The 20686-nt window shown below is 46.9% G+C and overlaps 1 protein-coding gene across 1 annotated transcript in view; it reads left to right on the forward strand.

Moving 5' to 3' along the window:
- The window catches only part of LOC139266569 (protein eyes shut homolog), a 341043-nt gene extending 321669 nt beyond the window's left edge, over positions 1 to 19374 (forward strand). The window contains exons 12-13 of the mRNA XM_070884164.1: positions 18437 to 18636; positions 19356 to 19374. Of these exons, the coding sequence (XP_070740265.1) occupies positions 18437 to 18636; positions 19356 to 19374 (219 nt within the window). The remainder of the gene's footprint in view (positions 1 to 18436; positions 18637 to 19355) is intronic.
- The last annotated feature ends 1312 nt before the right edge of the window (positions 19375 to 20686 follow it).

Consider the following 20686-nt stretch of genomic DNA (forward strand, 5'->3'; position numbering starts at 1 on the left):
TACACTGCAGAATCAACCAGGTATTGCATGTCTCACTCATTAATCACTGACTTGGTTTCAACCATGTCTACAGTATAAAATCAATTAATAATGGGGATGTATGGCACTGGTTTTTAAGCACTTCTGTGTGGAGACTCCTTGCAAATATTGTCACACTCCCAAGGACTCCTGATACATATTAACATACTCTTAGGTGTCACCATGAATAAATAGAATACATTTTTCATAGTGCGATCCATCACTTCCCTACCCATCTCACTCCATGTAAAGCAGTAAAGATACCTTCCTGCAGGTAAAGATGCATCTCTACTGGTACAAAAGCAAAATACTGCGGATGCTGGAATCTGCAATAAAAACAGAAATTGTTGGAAATCTCAAAGGGTCAGGCATCATCTATGGAGAGAGAAAAACAGAGTTAACGTTTCAGGTCGATGACCCTTCATCCGGACAGTTCTGACGAAGGGTCATCGACCTGAAACGTTAACTCTGTTTTTCTCTCGACTGGTACTCTCGGTTAAAGCCCATGTTCAAGCTAGCAATTCCCAAGCAAACTAGCCCTGAATTTATTGTAATACGAGCTGCTCAGGTTCACACATAGATGTGGTGTCTCTGAGAGAGAGCCAGAGATAGAGAAAGTGAGAGAGAAATGGAGAGAGAGAGAGAAAGCACGAAAGAAAAAGAGAGAGATAGTGAGACAGAGAGAAAAAAGAACAGACCATCAGAATGCGAGGTAGTGGGTGCCTGTGACCCACTGAGCCATCGGTAAAAGTTACCACTCTGATTGGAACACCTCTTCTTTGAGTTGGGAGCCTCTAGGAATATAGCAACAGGAGTAGGCCATTTAGCCCCATCAAGCCTGTTCTGCCATTTAATTAAATCAGGGCTGATCTGTGACCTAATTCCATATGCTCCATATCTGGCATCCAAATGTCTGTTTTAGCAAAGTCAGAATAGCCATCGATTAGCATGGAATGAAAACCAGCCTTACTGATATAGGGTGTTTTGTTTGCTCCATGTTGCTATGATTCTCCCTTGAGTCGACCCGAGATGTAAAACTCCCCGGTTCGGGTTGTTCCCCTTTGGACAGCAGGAGCTTTTGCCAATAGTTCCTGCCTAGCCAGTCGATTAGCGGGTTATTCCGCAAAGAGAGAGAGAGACCAAGGTCAGATAGGTCTTCTCCTATGCCCGATGTGCAGCATCCCCAGCGGGATTACTGTGTAACCCGGCCGTGAGCAGATGCCACCCGGTTGGTCTTCTGAATTATGCCGCGAACCACAAGCCCCACAACCCCCAAGTGCGGACACAAGGAGTTACTATGGATAGGTTATAATTGACTCAGACAAAACAAAACGGTTCAGGTTGGTCAAAGATCGATTCCTTTTATTACACTCACAAAACGACAACTCCTACTCCTCTCGTTTACGGCTTAAAGAGTAGATGACTGTGGTCACTAACTTAAAACCTTAGACTAAATACGCACCCTGTTGGTTACACTGGGCCAACCCCCTTCCCAGAATCTAAGCCTAGATAGTGGAAACCCTTCTTTCTAAAGCCCTCTCCTGGTTTGGTCAGAACCCACACTTGGAAGCCTCCTCACACAAACACATGTTAGCCTGCGTCTTGGACACTTGCAGTTCCTCAGCAGCCAAACCCGCTGGCGGTCTTGGGGATTTCCAGAGGTATATGCTGGATATAATTACTAGCCCTTGTCGTTGATTCACGCAATCCCGGGTCCGTTCGACTCTAAAGACAAAATCGTGCATAACAGAGGCAGTGGAGAAAAGTAAGCCACTGAATCCCCCAAAGTTCAGCATTTTTATACCCCATATAATACACAAAACTGGCTGGGCGATTCCTGGTTACCATGGTCGCAGAGATGCTAGTTGGTTTTCCTGGTGACGTAACTGTCCCGGATTGGTCATCTCGATGAAAACAATTGTAGGCCATTTCTGTAAATGAGCTGTCCTCGAAGTGCTAACTGTTTGTTGAGCTCTTGACTGCTCCTTCAGTGAAAAAGTCCAGATGTATTATATTTGGCCCGCAAACCTCATTGTCCATCCAGACATCCCGGCTCCATGGACAAAAGGTGTTTTTCCACAAATCACAGTGGAGTTTGTGCACGCTGGTTCGGGACCACCTCAAGCTGAAGGAGAGTATCCTCGTGGCCAGGTATCGTTTTTACACGCACCATCGTTCCAGAGGCCAGGACGTGGCGGATTATGTCGCCGACCTGAGGCGCCTCGCGGGACCTTGTGATTTTGGAGCTGCGTTAGGGCAAAAGCTTTAGGACTTTTTCGTGCTGGGCATCAGCCACGAGGTCATTCTTCGAAAGCTGCTGGCTGCCGAAACCCTAGACCTGAGCAGGGCCATCGCGATCGCCCAGGCATGCATGGCCACGGACGATAACACCAAACAGATATCTTCTCAACATCGAAGCTCACCGGCAAGTACTCTGCATAAAATGACGTCGCTAGCAGGCCGAACTGCATATGGCAGGGCCTTTATGTCTGCGGGCTGCAAGACCTGTGATGACTCAGAGTCCGCCATCAGGGGTGAAGGTGAATCCATTAGCATTGTGTTGGTGCTGCGGGGGTAATCAGCGGACCCAACAATGTCGATTCAAGCACTACGTGTGCAAAGGCTGCGCAACGATGGGGCACCTCCAGCGAATGTGCAAACGTGCTGCGACATACCACGTGGCAGAGGATGATCGATCTGACGTGGATCACGCAGCACAGGCAACTCAACCTGAGGAAGAAGTATATGGGGTACATACCTTCACCACCAAGAGCCCTCCTATAATGCTGAAAGTCAAATTAAATGGAGTTCCAGTATCCATGGAATTGGACACAGGTGCGAGTCAGTCAATAATGAGCCAGAAGGCTTTCGAGAAACTGTGGGGCAATAAAGCACAAAGGCCCAAATTGAGCCCGATTAATGCAAAGCTGCGTACCTACACCAATGAGCTCATACCAGTCATTGGAAGTGCTGCAGTGAAGGTATCGTATAATGGAGATGTGCATGACCTATCATTGTGGATTGTTCCAGGAAATGGCCCAACGCTGCTCGGCAGAAGCTGGCTAGAAAAGATTAGATGGAATTGGAACAACATCAAAGCACTATCTTCAGTGGATGACGCCTCGTGTGCTCAAGTGCTGAGCAAGTTTCCCTCACTATTCGAACCAGGCATCGGAAACTTCACAGGCGCCAAGGTACAGATCCATTTAGGCCCCAATGCACGGCCCATTCATCACAAGGCTCGGGCGGTTCCGTACATGATGAGGGAGAAAGTCGAGATTGAACTGGACAGACTCCAACACGAAGGAATCATATCGCCAGTCGAGTTCAACGAGTGGTCCAGTCCAGTTGTTCCGATGTTGAAAAGCGATGGCACAATCAGAATCTGCAGAGACTACAAGGTAACGATTAACCAAGTCTCACTATAGGACCAGTACCCACTGCCCAAGGCAGATGACCTGTTTGCAATGTTAGCGGGGGGGAAGTCGTTCTCCAAGTTGGACCTAATCTCCGCCTTCATGACACAGGAGCTGGCTGAATCTTTGAAAAGACTGAAGAGCATCAACACACACAAGGACTGTTTATATACCACAGGTGCCCTTTCCGTATTTGCTTGGCTGCAGCCATTTTCCAGAGAAACATGGAGAGTTTGTTGAAATTTGTTCCGCGCACCATTGTGTTTCAAGACGACATCCTGATCACTGGTCGTGACACCATCGAACATCTATACAACCTGGAAAAGGTTCTAAGTTGCCTAGACAGAGTGGGGCTCAGGCTGAAATGCTCCAAGTGTGTTTCACTGAAGTCGAATTTTTGCGGAGAAAGATTGCAGCAGACGGCATCAGGCCCACGGACTCAAAGACAGAGGCCATCAAGAATGCACCGAGACCACAGAATGTGATGGAGCTGCGTTCGTTCCTGGGACTCCTGAACTATTTCGGTAACTTTCTACCCGGGTTGAGCACGTTGTTAGAGCCTTTGCACATGTTGCTACGTAAGGGTGACGACTGGGTTTGGGGCAAATCTCAAGACACAGCCTTTGCGAAGGCTAGGAACCTGCTATGTTCAAATAAGTTAACTTTTACACTATGACCCATGTAAACATTTAGTGCTAGCTTGTGACGCCGCATTGTACGTAGTCGCTGTGTATTACAGCAAGCCAATGTATCGGGCACCCTCGAACCGGTTGCATACACGTCTAGAATCTGTCTAAGGCTGAGAGAGCCGATAGTATGGTCGAGAAAGAGGCGTTAGCATGTGTATATGGGGTTAAGAAAATGCACCAATACCTATTTGGACTTCAGTTTGAGCTTGAAACTGACCACAAGCCGCTCATTTTGCTGTTTTCAGAGAGCAAAGGTATAAACACCAATGCTTCGTTCCACATCCAAAAATGGGCACTAACATTGCCCACCTATGACTATGTTATCCGTCACAGACCAGGCACTGAAAACTGTGCCGATGCGCTCAGCCGGCTACCATTACCCACCACTGGGGCTGAAATGGCGCAGCCCGCAGACTTGCTACTGGTCATGGATGCTTTTGAGAGCGAGGGGTCACCCATCACAGCTCACCAGATCAGGACCTGGACCAGCCAGGATCCTGTGCTATCATTAGTAAATAGTTGCGTCCTGAATGGGAACTGGTCGGCCGTTCCCAGGGAAATGCAAGATGAAATTAAGCCATTTCACCGACGCAAAGATGAAATGTCCATCCAATCGGATTGTCTCTTGTGGTGTAATCGCGTGGTTTTGCCAAAAAAAGGCAGGGAAAGGCTCATACGTGACCTACACAGTACCCACCCAAGCATTGTCATGATGAAGGCAATTGCCTTCAATAGGGTCGCATGCTTGGTGGCCCAGCATTGACTCGGACTTGGAGTCATGCGTGCATCAGTGCAACACTTGCTCACAACTGAGCAATGCACCAAGGGAGGCTCCATTGAGTCTGTGGTCATGGCCCTCCAAACTGTGGTCCAAGATCCACGTAGATTTTGCCATCCCCTTTCTAGGAAAGATGTTGTTAGTAGTTGTAGACGCTTACTCCAAATTGATTGAATGCGTAATCATGTCATCCAGCATGTCCACAGCCACCATTGAAAGCCTCCGGGCCATGTTCGCCACCCATGGCTTGCCCGGCATCCTTTTCAGCGACAATGGACTGTGTTTCACCAGCTCAGAATTCAATGAGTTTATGACCCCCAGGTCTGCTCCGTTTAAGCCTGCGTCCAATGCGGGTCAAGCGGAGCGGACAGGCCAAACAATCAAGCAGAGCATGAAATGCGTGATGGACGACTCTCTGAGGACCTGTTTGTCTCGCATTCTGCTCAGTTACCGGACGCGACCACACTCGCTCACCGGGGTTCCCCCAGCAAAATTGTTAATGAAGAGAGCCCTCAAAACCAGGCTCTCCCGAGTCCACCCAGATTTTAATGATCACGTGGAAATCTGCCGACACCGGCAGAACATGTACCACGATCGCGCAGCTGTTTCACGTGACATTGATGTTAATGACTCTGTGTTTGTCCTGAATTACGGTCATGGTCCCAAGTGGGTTGCTGGCACTGTTTTGGCCAAGGAAGGGAATAGGGTGTTTATAATCAAAGTGTTAAATGGCCAAACGTGCAGAAAGCATTTAGATCAGACCAAATTGTGATTTACTGACAACCAGGAATGACTTGAAGAGGACATCGCCATCGACGATCCACCAACACACACCCAACCAGCAATCGACCTCACTGTCAATCACGAGGATGAGCCCACCGTTCCTGGCAGTCTGGTCAGACCAGCCGTGGTGCAGAGCAGCAATGGTCTGACCAACTCACACATGCAAGGGTTTGAACTTAGACAATCAACCAGGGAGCGAAGGGCTCCGGATCGCCTCAACTTGTAAATAACTTGTACCGAAAACTTTGCTGGGGGGGGAAGGGAGAGTGATGTTACGTATGTAACTATGCAATACTTGCCACCAGAGGGCGTGACTGTTGGAGTCCTAATGTTAACCTGCACACACATACAGGGCCGGTATAAAAGGTTGGCTGCCATGTTGTTTAGGCACTCTGGAGTTGTAATAAAGAAGACTAAGGTCACACTAAGTTTAGCTCACAGTACTCAGCTTCTATACATAATACTTGATGGTTCGGGGAGATGGTATTCATTTCTTTCCTTCTATCTTTTTTCTTCTCTCTCTCTTTCTCTCTTTTTTCCTTTTCTCACTCTCGCAAAGCAAAGCAGTTGTTCCTATAAAGTTTAGCAAAGCTGGCGTCCAAATATTAGTTTAAAGATAAGTGAGGAAAAATTCTCTCTATTTGATCATTCTGGCTGGAAGAGGCCTTGTTTGATTGAGTTCGCCCCTGTCGATGATTGCTTATGTTTTAGAGGACTGCCGCTACTCAGCTCTCTGGTTCGAAGTGGATAAGAATGTAAGAAATAGGAGCAGAAGTAGACCATTTGGCCCCTCGAGCCTGCTCCGCTTTTTAATCAGATCATGGCTGATCTGATCATGGACTCAGCTCCACTTCCCTGCCCGCTCCCCATAACCCTTCACCCAGCTTCCACAGCTCTCTGGGGCAGAGAATTCCACAGATTTACAACCCTCTGAGAGAAGAAATTCCTCCTCATCTCAGTTTTAAATGGGCGGTCCCTTATTCTGAAACTATGCCCCCTAGTTTTAGTTTCCCCTATGAGTAGAAATATCCTCTCTGCATCCAACTTGTCGACCCCCCTCATTATCTTATATGTTTCGATAAGATAGGATAGAAGTAAAATCACTTATGAAAAAAGATGTTGGGACACAAACATAAATAATCTTCACCCACAAGACGAGTGCAACCCATCTTCTGTCAGTGTAGAAACTCTTGATTAAAAAAATAAAATGGTTGGATGCAGCTTTAATAATAAATCCGTGCACTGGGTTTTATCCATTTAATACCACAGTTCTTATTGCTCTCAGTTACAGCTACAATGAAACACAGACAATCATCCTATCAAGCTTCAATGAAGAATAAATCTCCAAGGGAAAATCAGCAGTCAAATAATTAACTACTGAAATGAATGTTAAAAATGGAAATGGTGGTCATGATTGTTATCAGTCACGAGTATAAATCTGGGCAATATATATATATATATATATATATACACACACACACACACACAGGGTATACTCAATCTGAGCCAGGAGCAGTGTGTCAGGTGTCTGCTTTACAAAGGACGTACTCATAGAACTCTGCCACCTCTTGCAACCAGATCTGCGCCCTCACCCCAGGGCAAAGAGAGTGTGGGCAGTGGCTGTGAAGGTGACCATGGCCCTGAATTTCCTCGTGTCGGGATCTGTCCAGACTGGAGCAGGTGACAACTGTAACATCTCGCAGTTTGTCGTCCACTGCTGCATAAGAGAGGTGACAGATGCCCCTCGTACCAGGAAAGGGGAGTTCATTGTCTTCTTCCTGACCGGGGAGAAGCAGACGGAACGTGCACGTGGCTTTGCCAGGATAGCGGGCTTCCCCATGGTGGAAGACGCCATCGAATGTATGCAAGTAGCTTTGTAGGCGCCGCATCAACCGCAAAGGTTATCACTCGCTGAATGTGCGGTTGGTGTGCGGCCATGCTCAGCACATCATGCCGGTGAATGCCCGGTATCCTGGCAGCAGTCATGATGCTTTCATTTTCCACTGTTCCCTCAATCTTTGAGCCACCAAGACAAACCAGTGGGTGGCTACTGGGCGACAAGGGCTATCCGCTGACCACCAGGCCCCTGACTCCGCTCCGCAAGCCAACCGCACGTGGGCAGCATGCAGCTGCAGTCACACGGAATTTGATCAAGCAGGCCATTGGGGTCCTTAAACAACGTTTCTGCTGCCTGGACCGCTCTGGAGGGGACCTGCAGAGCTCAGCAGAACGCGATTCAAGATTCGCCGTGGTCTGCTGCATGCTCCACAACCTTGCCGTCATGATGACACGGCCCTTGCCACCAGGCATCCGGCGACCAGCTGAAGAGGAGGAGGAGGAAGCGGAAGCAGAAGGGTGGAGGCAACACAAACAGCCTCTTTCTGCCTGGGCTGTCCATCCTCAACTCAGCTGACTGCGGTATGAGTCAACTCAACCCCAATTCCCCATTCAACAACCGTACCTTACCTTCCCTTCCCTATTACTGACCATCACAGCGTCCTCAGCCACTGTGCCGAAATAAAAGCCACCACAAAAGAAATATTCCAATCCAACTTTATCCCTCAATCCATCCAATATAACTTAACAAAGTCAACTACTCACCCTTGTGCATTCCCTTAATGCCTGACTTCAGCGTGCATTTGCCTGTCCGAGTGCTCCTACGAAATGCTATCCCCAGTGGCTGCAGCATGGCTGGTAGAAGGCTGCTGATTTTCAGTGGGGGGACATTGCAAATGGCCTTGCAGTACAATCTCAAGCACTTCTGGGCCTAGAAGGCACGACTGCAGACTGTATCACCTCGGCAAGGGGTGGCAGCAGTCTGGGCTGGCAAGCTGACAAGCAACAACAAAGACACTGGCAGAGCACGGTAGCCCCGAGGACCTGGACACAATGCAGGAAGAAGTTTAACTGACCTCACACGAGTGGTCAAGGTCTGTGAATTCATCTTCAAATGCCCTATCCCACAAGTGGCAGTGGTGGGAGGACGAATGCTGTCATCCTGAGAGGACAGCAGATGTGTGCGCTCCACGGAGCCATTGCCATTCCCCCAGGGCTTCTGTTGGAGGACAGATTGCTGGAATGCTGTGATACCCTGCAAGCCCCTTCCCACATTGGTAAACCCAGCCATGATGGCAGCAGTCTGAGCTTGCATGACTTCAGTTTAAGCTTCCAATGCAGCACTCAGATGGAGGGTGGCTTGTGTGTGCTGCAATGGAAGCTGAGACATCAGCCATCAGACGTTGCATGATGGTTGGGTCCATGAGGATACTAATGGATCTGCCCACACCTTCCATGCTGGAAAGGATGGGCTTCAAGCTCTGTGTAAATCCCGGTGCAAGGTTGGTGCCAGACTCGTCCATGCTCCTTGACATTGCACTCAGGCTTCCTGGCAGGCCTGCCAATGCACAAGCATTTCATTGTGTACGCCAATTAACCACCTTCTGTAGGCTGCCCCATCAAAGTCCTTATCTGAGTGCTTTGCAGTAGAATTTGTGTGCGATCTCGCCCTCCGGGTAGCTGGCACCTGTGTTGCCCTTTCCCCCTGCCCTGGCTGCAGCCCACCCATGTCCAGTGACTCACCACGCGCAGATCACGCCTGTAATCTTCCCTCTAAACTCCGTGCGCTGCCAGTGTCTGAGCTGGTGGCTATGACTGTCAGATTGAGTGATAGTGTTTCTTCTTCATCATCACTCTCAGTGTTAGTTCCATTCAGAACTCCTCAGATAATGAAGCAGTCCGTGTCCTCATGCAGAACGACCCGGTCAACATTCAGGCTTGGACTGATAAGTCGCAAGTAACATTTGCACCACACACATGCCAGACAATGACTACCTCCAACAAGCAAAAGTCTAACCAATACCTCTTGACATTCAGCAGGATTACCATCGCTGAATTCCCCACCATCAACATCCTGGGGGTCACCATTAACTGGAATCTTAACTGGACCAGTCACATAAATACTGCAGCTGCAAGAGCAGGCCAGAGGCTGGGTATTCTGCGGCGAGTGTCTCACCTCCTGACTTTCCACCATCTACATGGCACAAGTCAGGAGTGTGATGGAATATTCTCCACTTGCCTGGATGGGTGCAGTTCCAACAACATTCACGAAGCTCGACACCTTCCAGGACAAAGCAGCCCGCTTGATTGGTACCCCATCCACCATCTTAAATATTCACTCCCTCCACCACCGGCGCACCGTGGCTGCAGTGTGTACCATCTACAAGATGCACTACAGCTGGAACTTCCACCCTAACAGCACTGTGGGAGCACATTCACCACACGGACTGCAGCGGTTCAAGAAGGCAGCTCACTATCACCTTCTCAAAGGCAATTAGGGATGGGCAATAAATGCTGGCCTTGCCATTGACGCCCACATCCCAGGAGTGAATAAAAAAAAAGGTGCAACTTGTAAATCAGAAGAGATTGTGGGATGAGGGGCAAGTGGGATATGAGAAGGACTATAACGTATGAGGGTACCGACACCTTGTATTCTTTCAGCCCTGCCGCTGGCCACGGGCTCAGCCATGCCCCTCCCAAAAATGGGCAGTACTGTCTCCCCCGTGTGAGGTGGGGGGGGATGTGGTGATGCAGGTGAGCCTGTCCGCTGCCGGTTAATTTCTGTTGGCACCAGTTCTGCGCCAACTTTGCCTGCAAGAGGTAGGGAAGTGTGTCAGTTTGTTTGGGTGATGTGCCCATCATGGTTGAACAGTGTGTGCAAGCTGCAAATATGGGTGTGAGGCTTGCAGCAGTGGTAAATGTGTGAGAGTGAGGCAGTGCATGCACATGTGAGGTATGAGTCGTGATTGATAGATTGTTGGTAGGTGAGTGATGGGGGTGTGGTGTATTGAGCAGTGTGTGAGGCTAGTGGTCCAGTTTGTGGGATGGGGCATTCTAAGATGAATTCACTGACCTTGACTACTCGTGTGAGGCCATTAAACTTCTTCCTGCACTACATCCATGTCCTCGGGGATCCCCTGTTGGCAATCAGCACAGTGGTTATCTTCTCCCACTCTACTTTGCTCTGTTGCCTGGAGGGCCCCCTGGCCCCCTGTGGAAATAGGACCTCTCTCCTCCTATTGAGCAACTGCACCAAGGCCTCCAGTGCTATATCGGAGAACCTTGGTGCTCGCTCACTCCCCTGTTGTGCCATTATTATTTGATTTTTTTACCACTGTCTACCTCAGATAGTTGAGTGATCTGTGCAGGCAGAATGCACCTCCTTTAAGAGACGCAGATTGCCTTTAAGCAGTGCAGGCTAGCTTTAATTGGTGATAGCCTCACATGAACTTGGGCCTCCAGCTGAGCGTTCAGCCACTCAGCAGTGCGTTCAGCATTGGGCTGAATGCCATAATCATGGAAATGAGTAGGCAGCACAAAGTTCGCTTGCTGCCTGCAGTCCTCGGAATGGGCACAAGTTGCGAGCGCATCGCGATCCTCGTGCCCGTTTTTGGGAGAACACGCATTTCTAGGCCTCTGTTTCTCTCTTTCTAACTGTCTCTGTCTCTCTCTCTGTCTTTCTCTCTGACTCGCGCTCTCTGTCTCTTTGTCTGTCTCTGTCTCTCTCTCTCTGTCTCTCTCCCGCTCTCTGTCTGTCTCTCTCTCTCCTTCTCTGTCTCTATCTCTATCTGTCTCTATCTCCCTCTCTCTCACTCTTTCTTTCTCCCCCCTCCCTCTCTCTGTCTCTGTCTCCCTCTCTCTCTGTCTCTGTCTCTCCCGCTCTCTGACTCCCTCTCTCTCTGTCTCCCTCTCTGTCTCCCTCTCTCTCTCTGTCTCCGTCTCTCTCTCTCTGTCTCTATCTCTCTCTGTCTCTCTCACTCTGTCTCTCTCTGTCTCTGTCTCTCCCGTTCTCTGTCGCCCTCTCTCTCTCTGTCTCTCTCTCTCTGTCTGTCTCTCTTTCTCTCTCTCTGTCTGTCTCCGTCTCTCTCTCTGTCTCTCTCTGTCTCTATCTCTCTGTCTCTCTCACTCTCTCTCTCTCTCTCTGTCTCTGTCTGCCTCTCTCTCTATCTCTATCTCTCTCTTCTCTCACTCTGTCTCTCTCTCTTTGAGACTGCAGTGGAAACATTGACATTCTGCTTCGACTCAAGAACCCATTTTTTTGAACATTGTAAATATCTAAGACTCACAGGAATGTGGAACGCAGAACCAATTAAAAATGATGAGTTGATTATCATTAAAAACTTTCTTCTCTCTTTAAATATTGACCTTTCAGAAGCCGTTATTTCGATCCTTCTGGGATAAAACATTTGGCAGCCTCCAAAGTCACCTCGTTTTATATTTTGCGTGGGATACATAATTCAATCAGTTTGTATTGCACAGTATAATAATTCTATAGGCTAGGAGTCATAATATATTTTTTTAAATATAGGACATTCTGACAGAATTCCCCACGGAAAATATACATTTGCTTTTCCTACTAAAATAACTGTTATACTTGAATAAATCGATAACAACCTTCCAACCTCTGTGAAAGGAATGTGAAAAGAGATAAAGCTTTATATCATTTAACTGAAAGTTCCACACTATTCTAAAATAAAACACAAGCAGCGAATGCGCTGGACATTTCCTTAAGTCCCCTCCCGCTCTAACTCCAGGGGAATATTGGCGGAAACACTATTTAGACGGGGCAAAGCTATGAAGAAATTCAAACCTAGGAAAGGGAGGAGGCCATTCAGCCCCTCGAGCCCATTTCACCATTCAGTTAGATCATGGGTGATCTGTATCTTAACTCCATCTATCTGCCATTGCTCAACATCACTTAATACCCTTGCCGAACAAAAATCTATCATTTTTTCAATTGACGCCCCGGCCTCAACAGCTTTTTGGGGCAGACTGTTTCAGATTTCCAATATCCTTTCTGTGAAGGAATGCTTCCTGTTGTCACCCCTGAGCAGCCTGGCTCTTAATTTACAACCCCCCACCCTTCCCCTCCAAGTCCAGGGTTTCCACCAAACTTCCATCAAAGTTCCGGCACTGCGGAACGTGAGAAGAACAGAAGAACGGAAGAACATAAGAAGTAGGAGCAGGAGTAGGCCATCTGGCCCCTCGAGCCTGCTCCGCCATTCAGTAAGATCTGATCATGGACTCAGCTTCCTTTCCCTGCCCGCTCCCCATAACCCTTTACTCCCTTATCCGCCTTAAATATATTCAATTACCCAGCCTCCACAGCTCTCTGGGGCAGAGAATTCCAAAGATTCACAACCCTCTGAGAGAAGAAATTCCTCTTCATCTCAGTTTTAAATGGGCGGCCCCTTATTCTTAAACTCTGTCCCCTATTAGTGAAAATATCCTCTCTGCGTCTACCTTGTCGAGTGTAATGTCTGTAAGCTTGTAATATTTGTAGCTCCACACTGTGGATGTGGACGTATTGTGTACTGCAACTGCAGAGTTAATAATAAACAGAACCAGGCTGTTCCGGAAGCTTCTGACAGAGCTGCCTGCCATGTTAGGAGCTGTGTGTGCTGTCCTATGTGAATATATCACATTGAGCCCCCTCATTATCTTATAAGTTTCAATAATATCACCTCTCATTCTTCTGAACTCCAATGTGTATTGGCCCAATTTACTCAATCTATCCTCATAATTCAACATCTCATCTCTAGAATCAATCTAGTGAACCTTCTCTGAACAGCCTCCAATGCAAGTATATCCTTCCGGAACTACGGAGACCAAAACTGCATGCAGTACTCCAGGCGTGGCCTCACCAATACGCTGTACAGTTGTAGCAGGACTTCTCTTCTTTTATACTCTATCCCCCTTGCAATAAAGGCCAACATTCCATTTGCCTTCCTGATTACTTGCTGTAGCTGCATACTAACTTTTTGTGTTTCATGCACAAGGACTCCCAGGTCTCTCTGTACTGCAGCACTTTGCAATCTTTCTCCATTTAAATTATAATTTGCTTTTTTATTATTTCTGCCAAAGTCGATAACCTCACATTTTCCCACATTATACACCATCTGCCAAATTTTTGCCCACTCACTTAGCCTTTCTATATTCCTTTGCAGACTTATTGTGTCCTCCTCACAATTTGCTTTCTCACCCGTCTTAATATCTTCAGCAAACTTGGCTACATTACACTCAGTCCCTTCATCCAAGTCATTAATATAGATTGTAAATAGTTGAGGACCCAGCACCGATCCCTACGGCACCCCACTAGTCACTGTTTGCCAACCGTAAAATGACCCATTTATCCCGACTCTCTGTTTTCTGTTAGTTAGCCAATCCTCTGTCCATGCTAATATATTACCCCCAACCCCGTGAACTTTTATCTTGTGCAGTAACCTTTTATAAGGCACCTTATCGAATGCCTTCTGGAAATCCAAATACACCACATCCACTGGTTTCCCCTTATCCACCCTGCTCGTTACATCCTCAAAGAACTCCAGCAAATTTGTCAAACATGATTTCCCTTTCATAAAACCATGCTGACTCTGCTTGATTGAATCTTGCTTTTCCAAATGTCCTGCTACTGTTTCCTTAATAATGGATTCCAGTATTTTTCCAATGACAGATGTTAACCTAACTGGTCTATAGTTTCCTGCTTTTTGTCTGCCTCCTTTTTTAAATAGGGGCGTTACATTTGCTGGGACCGCCCCAGAATCCAGGGAATTTTGGTAAATTACAACCAATGCATCCACTATTTCTGCAACCACTTCTCTTAAGACCCTACAATGTAAGGCATCAGGTCCAGGGGACTTGGTCGCCTTTAGTCCTATTATTTTACCAATACTACTTCATTAGTGATAGTGATTGTATTAAGTTCCTCCCTACCTATAGCCCCTTGATTATCCACTATTGGGATGTTTTTAGTGTCTTCTACCATGAAGACCGATACAAAATATATCCCAGACAGATACTGAGGAAATTCCTGGTGATATGAGTGTGGGCGCATAGTGGGTAATTTTGACTTTGGGCATTAGCGTAAAGCAGGTGATATTGACTCAGTCACGCATTCTCCCTGGTGTCCTGCCCAATATTTATCTCTCATCCAACATCACAAAAAGAGATTATCTGGTCATTATCATATTGCTGTTTGTGGGACCTTGCAGTGTGCAAATTGGCTGCTACATTTCCTACATTACAACAGTGACTGCACTTCAAAAGTACTTCATTGGCTGTAAAATGCTTTGGGATGTCCTGCGATTGTGAAAGGCATTATAGATATGCAAGTCTTTTTCTTTCTTTCTTTCTTTCTTTCTTTCTTTCTTTCTTTCTTTCTTTCTTTCTTTCTTTCTTTCTTTCTTTCTTTCTTTCTTTCTTTCTTTCTTTCTTTCTTTCTTTCTTTCTTTCTTTCTTTCTTTCTTTCTTTTTCAAAATCATCATAGGCAGTCCCTCTGAATCGAGGAAGACTTGCTTCCACACTTAGCATGAGATCTTAGGTGGCTGTACAGTCCAATACGAGAACCACAGTTTCTGTCACAGGTGGGACAGATAGTCATTGAGGGAAAGGGTGGACAGGGAGCCTTGTTTGCCGCAGGCTCCTTCTGCTGCCTGCGCTTGATTTCTGTATGCTCTCGGCGACGATACTCGAGGCACTCAGCGCCCTCCCGAATGCACTTCCTCCACTTAGGGCAGTCTATGGCCAGGGACTCCCAGGTGTCAGTGGGGATGTCGCACTTTATCAGGGAGGCTTTGAGGGTGTCCTTGTAACGTTTCCTCTGCCCGCCTTTGGCTCGTTTGCTGTGGATGAGTTCCGAGTAGAGCGCTTGCTTTGGGAGTCTCGTATCTGGCATGCGAACTATGTGACCTGCCCAGCAGAGCTGATCAAATGTGGTCAGTGCTTCAATGCACTACTGGTGCGAATACACGACCTCACCTCTCTCATCTGGAAGGAGGAGAGAATGCCGGGAGATCTTAGAGATGCAGTGATCGTGACCATCTTTAAAAAAAGGGACAAGTCCAACTGCGGCAACTACAGAGGAATCTCCCTGCTATCAACCATTTGGAAAGTCGTCACTAGAGTTCTCCTCAACCATCTTCTCCCTGTGACCAAGGAGCTCCTCCCGGAATCGCAGTGCCGATTTCGTCCCCTCCAGGGCACAATGGACATGATTTTTGCAGCGCGACAGCTGCAGGAAAAATGCAGGGAACAGCGCCAGCCCTTATACATGGCCTTCTTCGACCTTACAAAGGCCTTCAAAATCAGGAGGCTGCTGGTCTATACTGGTCACCCTGAGCATGAGGTCTTCTCGGTCTGTGCAGCTTGGTTCCAAATTGAGCAGGAAATTTACCAACTGAACCCCATCCGAGGAAAACCTTTTAAACATATTCCTTAAAATGTGAGAAGTGGCAAGGGTTGTCTGGGTGTTTGTCCAGATTAACTGGATTTCCGGATTCCAAGAAATCAGGTGTGTTAGGGTACACACCTGTATAGGAACCAGCCTAATTTTCCTTCATCAACTAGGCGCATCTCCAACATTACCTGGGTAAATTTCCTTTTAATAGCTTGTGAAAGTTTGCCTGGTTTAAAGATGGGCATAAACGACACAGGGGGATAATTGTTATGATTTGGAATACACTGCCTGAAAGGGGAGCAGATTCAATAGTAACTTTCAGAAGGGAATGGGATATATGCTTGAAAAGAAAAATTTGCAAGGCTATGGGGAAAGAGCAGGGGAGTGGGACTAATTGGATACTTCCTTCAAAGAGTACAAGCATGATGGGCTGAATGGCCTCCTTCTGCACGCTGTGATTCTGTGATAATAAGAGGTCTGAAGGAAAGTACAGCCCCGAATTATAATGTTTATATACATAAACTGTGATTCCAACATTACACACTCTGACTGGAGTCATACCTGGCACAAAGGAAGACGGTTGTGGTTGTTGCGGGTCACTCATCATGGCCCCAGAACATCACAGCAGGAGTTCCTCAGGATACTGTCCCAGGCCCAACCATCTTCAGCTGCTTCATCAATGACCGTCCCTCCATCATAAGTGGGAATGTTTGTTAATAATTGCACAGCGTTCAGTTCCATTCTCCACTTCCCAGACAATGAAGTAGTCCATGCCCGCATGCAACAAGACCTGGGCGACATTCAGGCTTGGGCTGATAAATGGCAAGTAACATTTGCACCATACAAGTGCCAGGCAATGACCATCTCCAAGAAGCGAGAGTATAACCACTTCCCCTTGATATTAATGGCATTACCTTGACCGAATCCCCCACTATCAACATTCTGGGGGGTCATAGACAGACCAGAAACTTAACTGAACCAGCCACATAAATACTGTGTCAGCAAGAGCAGGTCAGGGCTGGGTATTCTGTGGCAAGTGTCTCATCTCCTGACTCTCCAAAGACTTTGCACCATTTACAAGGCACAAGGCTGGAGTGTGACAGAATACTCTCTACTTGCCTGGATGAGTGCAGCTCTAACAACACTCAAGAAGTTCGACACCATCCAGGACAAAGCAGCCCTCTTGATTGTCACCCCATCCAGCACCCTATCCCGTCAGTTGCCCAATGGGCCGGTTTGTTTAAAATGACCCCCATAATAGCTGAACCTCCTTTGTTGTACTATATACCAATATCCGATCCAATCCACCGATATCCGACATCGGAGGGAAAATGGCTCCCTGTTAGGTAGCTCATGTTGCCTGTTGCGTGAACTGGAACATTTTGTCTATGAGGAAAGATTGGAGATGCTGGGTCTATTTTCTTTGGAACAGAGGAGGCTGAGGGGAGATCTGATTGAGATGTATAAAATTATGAGGTACCTGGATAGAGAGGATAGGAAGGACCTACTTCCTTTGGGAGAGGTGTCAACAATCAGGAGGCATAGATTTAAAGTAATTGCGGGGAGGTTTAGAGGAGATATGAGGGGAAATTTCTTTACCCAGAGGGTGGTGGGGGTCTGGAACTCACTGCCTGAAAGGGTGGTAGAGGCAGAAACCCTCACCACATTTAAAAAATACTTGGATGTGCACTTAAAGTGTTGTAACCTACAGGGTTACGGATCAAGAGCTGGAAAGTGGGATTAGGCTGAATAGCTCTTGGTCGGCCAGTGAGGACACAATGGGCTGAAATGCCCTCCTTCCGTGCTGTAAATTTCTATGATTCATATGTGTTGCGGTATTACAATGCGACGTATTAGCACTAACCAAGTAATCTTTGCATAAATTGCTCTTTGAAGTAAAGGAGCATGATAGATGTTAATACATCTGCATCAATATCGCTATCAGAAGCAGCAAATCCCCTGACATAAAAATCTCAACTGTGTTGGCATGACAACATATCACATTTAGTTGATTGTTTTTAGTTTAGTGCCAGTGACTCCATATGAAATATTTTGTTCGCCAATGGGCTCGACAGGGCTTTCTATATCACTTCCAAAAGCAAGATTGCATTTGATTTGATTTTTGATACCCAATACATCCATATTATACAAAAAGCAAAATACTGCGGATGCTGGAAATCGGAAATGAAAACAGAAAATGCTGTAGCCTACTTGGCAGGTCAGGCAGCATGCATGGTGAGAGCAACAAAGTTAATGTTTCAGGTGGATGAGGTTTCATCAGAACTCAAAGAAGTTAGGGATTTAACAGTTTTAAAGCAAGTACAGAGTCAGGGAAAAGGGGGGAAGGAGAAGTGCAGGGAGGAATATACACCAGAGCTTTCCACCTTAATTTTCTACACCTCCTATTTTTTAGGTGTAGCTGAAAGTTTAGTCTCTTATTGGAAAGTAGCATTCGGGTCCAACACAAAACTTGAAAGTAACAGTTTGTTGTTTCCTGTTTGATTATTTATCTTCTTCTAGGAGTGCAGCTCCGATCCTTGTTTAAATGGTGGGATGTGCCGAGATTTAGTTGATGCCTACGCGTGCATTTGTCCAGACGGATACGGTGGTGAGAGCTGCCAAGCCGACCTCGACATTTGTAAAGACGAGGCGCTGAACTTCAGCCGGTGCCTCAATGGAGGAATATGTGTGGACGGGCCAGGGATAAACTTCAGCTGCAGGTCTGTGAAACTCCGCTCGAGATGCATTTTATTTCATGCACAGTTAAATTTGTTCCAAAACAGTGAACGTTTTATTTTGGGATGGGTGTGGTGTTGGGGATCGGGACAAGAGAAAGACAGACATGGATATTATAGGCCTTTGGTGAGACCACAATTGCACTACTGTGCACAGTTTTGGTCTCCTTACCTAAGGAAGGATATATTACCTTCGATGGACTGCAACAAAGGTTCACTAGATTGATTCCTGGGATGAGAGGGTTCTCCTAGAAGGAACGATGGAGTCGAATGGGCTCGTATTCTCTGGAATTTAGAAGAATCAGCGATGATCTCATTGAAATGTATAAAATTCTTAGAGAGCTTGACAGGGTAGGTGCTGGGTGGATGTTTTGCCTGGCTGGGGAGTCTCGAACCAGGGCTCACAGTTTCAGAATAAGGGATTGGCCATTTAGGACTGAGATGAGGAGAACTTTCTTCACTCAGAAGATGCAATTCTTTATTCCAGGGGGCCACGGAGGCTTAGTCATTGAGTATATTCAAGACAAAGGGCCCAAGTTCCCCAGGAGTTGCTCCTTTTTTTTTGGAGTAACTTGATTTTTCTGGACTATCTTTTTAGTTGCAATTCTGGCCATTTAATTTGAACTAGTGTAAGTGAGTTAGTTCGGCTTTTTTTAAAGTTCAGTTTTTTTTTCAAAAGGGGACGCCCCTTACCCCTGTTTTAGGCATTTGGCCAGCAAATAGTTGCTCCAAACTAACTTAGGCCAGCTTTTGTTGCCATTTCTGTCCGCAAAGACAAACCTGACCTAGAGTTAAGGAATTGGCGCAAGTAACTACATTTAAAGCACAACCAAACACCAAACAAAGCACAAAAAGTAATAAGCAATTAATTAACAAATAAAATATAAGGAACCCTGCCCCTAAAACATCAAGACCAAAGTAATAAGCAATCAATAAATAACAAATAAAAAAATAGAAAAAACCCTGCACCTAAAGCACCAAAATCAATCAGTAAATAACAAATAAAAAATAGAACTCCTACCTTAGGGAACACAGCGGGCCGCCGATGAGGGAGCCCCTTCGGCCAGAGCTAGGGACGGTGTGCTTCGGGCCCCTCCCACACAGCCTGCAGCGCGCGTTTGCAGAAACGGCCTGCCAGGAGCTACTGCACATGCACGCAGACTCAAGCGCACTTATGCTGAGGTCACGGCACTGTTTTCAGCGCCGGGACTTGGCTCCGCCCCCAATCCATTGGGCCATGCTGTGCCACGACAGAGGAGAGGCTGGGGAGTGGCCAGAATGCCGACGTCTTTTTTCGGCGCGCTTGGAGGCGGACAAAAGCGGTGCACCTCGGGTGAGGGCTCCAGAAAAACAGGTGAGGGAAACTCTAGCCCAAAGTTTGATAGTTTTTTGGGCAGTGTTGAAATCAAGAAAGCAAGAATGACTTGCATTTCCATAACGCCTTTCACGACCACCAGACGACTCTAAGCGCTTTACAGTCAATAAAGTACTTTTGGATTGTAGTCACTGTTGTAATGTAGGAAATGCAGCAACCAATTTGCGCACAAGCAAGCTCCTACAAACAACAATGTGATAATGGCCAGATAATCTGTTTTTTTTTGTTATACTGATTGAGGGATAAATATTGGCCAGGACACCGAGGATAAATTCCCTGCTCTTCTTCGAAATAGTGCCATGGGATCTTTTACGTCTACTTGAGAGAGTAGACGGGGCCTCGGTTTAACGTCTCATCCAAAATTCGGCCCCTCTGATGGTGCAGCACTCATTCAGCACTGCATTGGAGTGTCAGCCTAGATTTATTTTTGTGCTCAAGTCCATGGAGTGGGACTTGCACCCACAACCTTCTGACTCAGAGGTGAGAGTGCTGCCCACTGAGTCACAGGGAGTATGGGGATGGGGCGGGAAAGTGGAGTTGAGATCGAAGATCAGCCATACTCTTATTAAGTAGCAGAGCAGGCCTGAGGGGCCGAATGGCCTACTCCTGTTCCTATTTCTTATGTTCTGGGTGGAACGGTGAGTAACAACATCTCAGCGG

Source organism: Pristiophorus japonicus, chromosome 7 (assembly GCF_044704955.1).
Source record: "Pristiophorus japonicus isolate sPriJap1 chromosome 7, sPriJap1.hap1, whole genome shotgun sequence".
Taxonomy (NCBI): Eukaryota; Metazoa; Chordata; class Chondrichthyes; family Pristiophoridae; genus Pristiophorus; species Pristiophorus japonicus.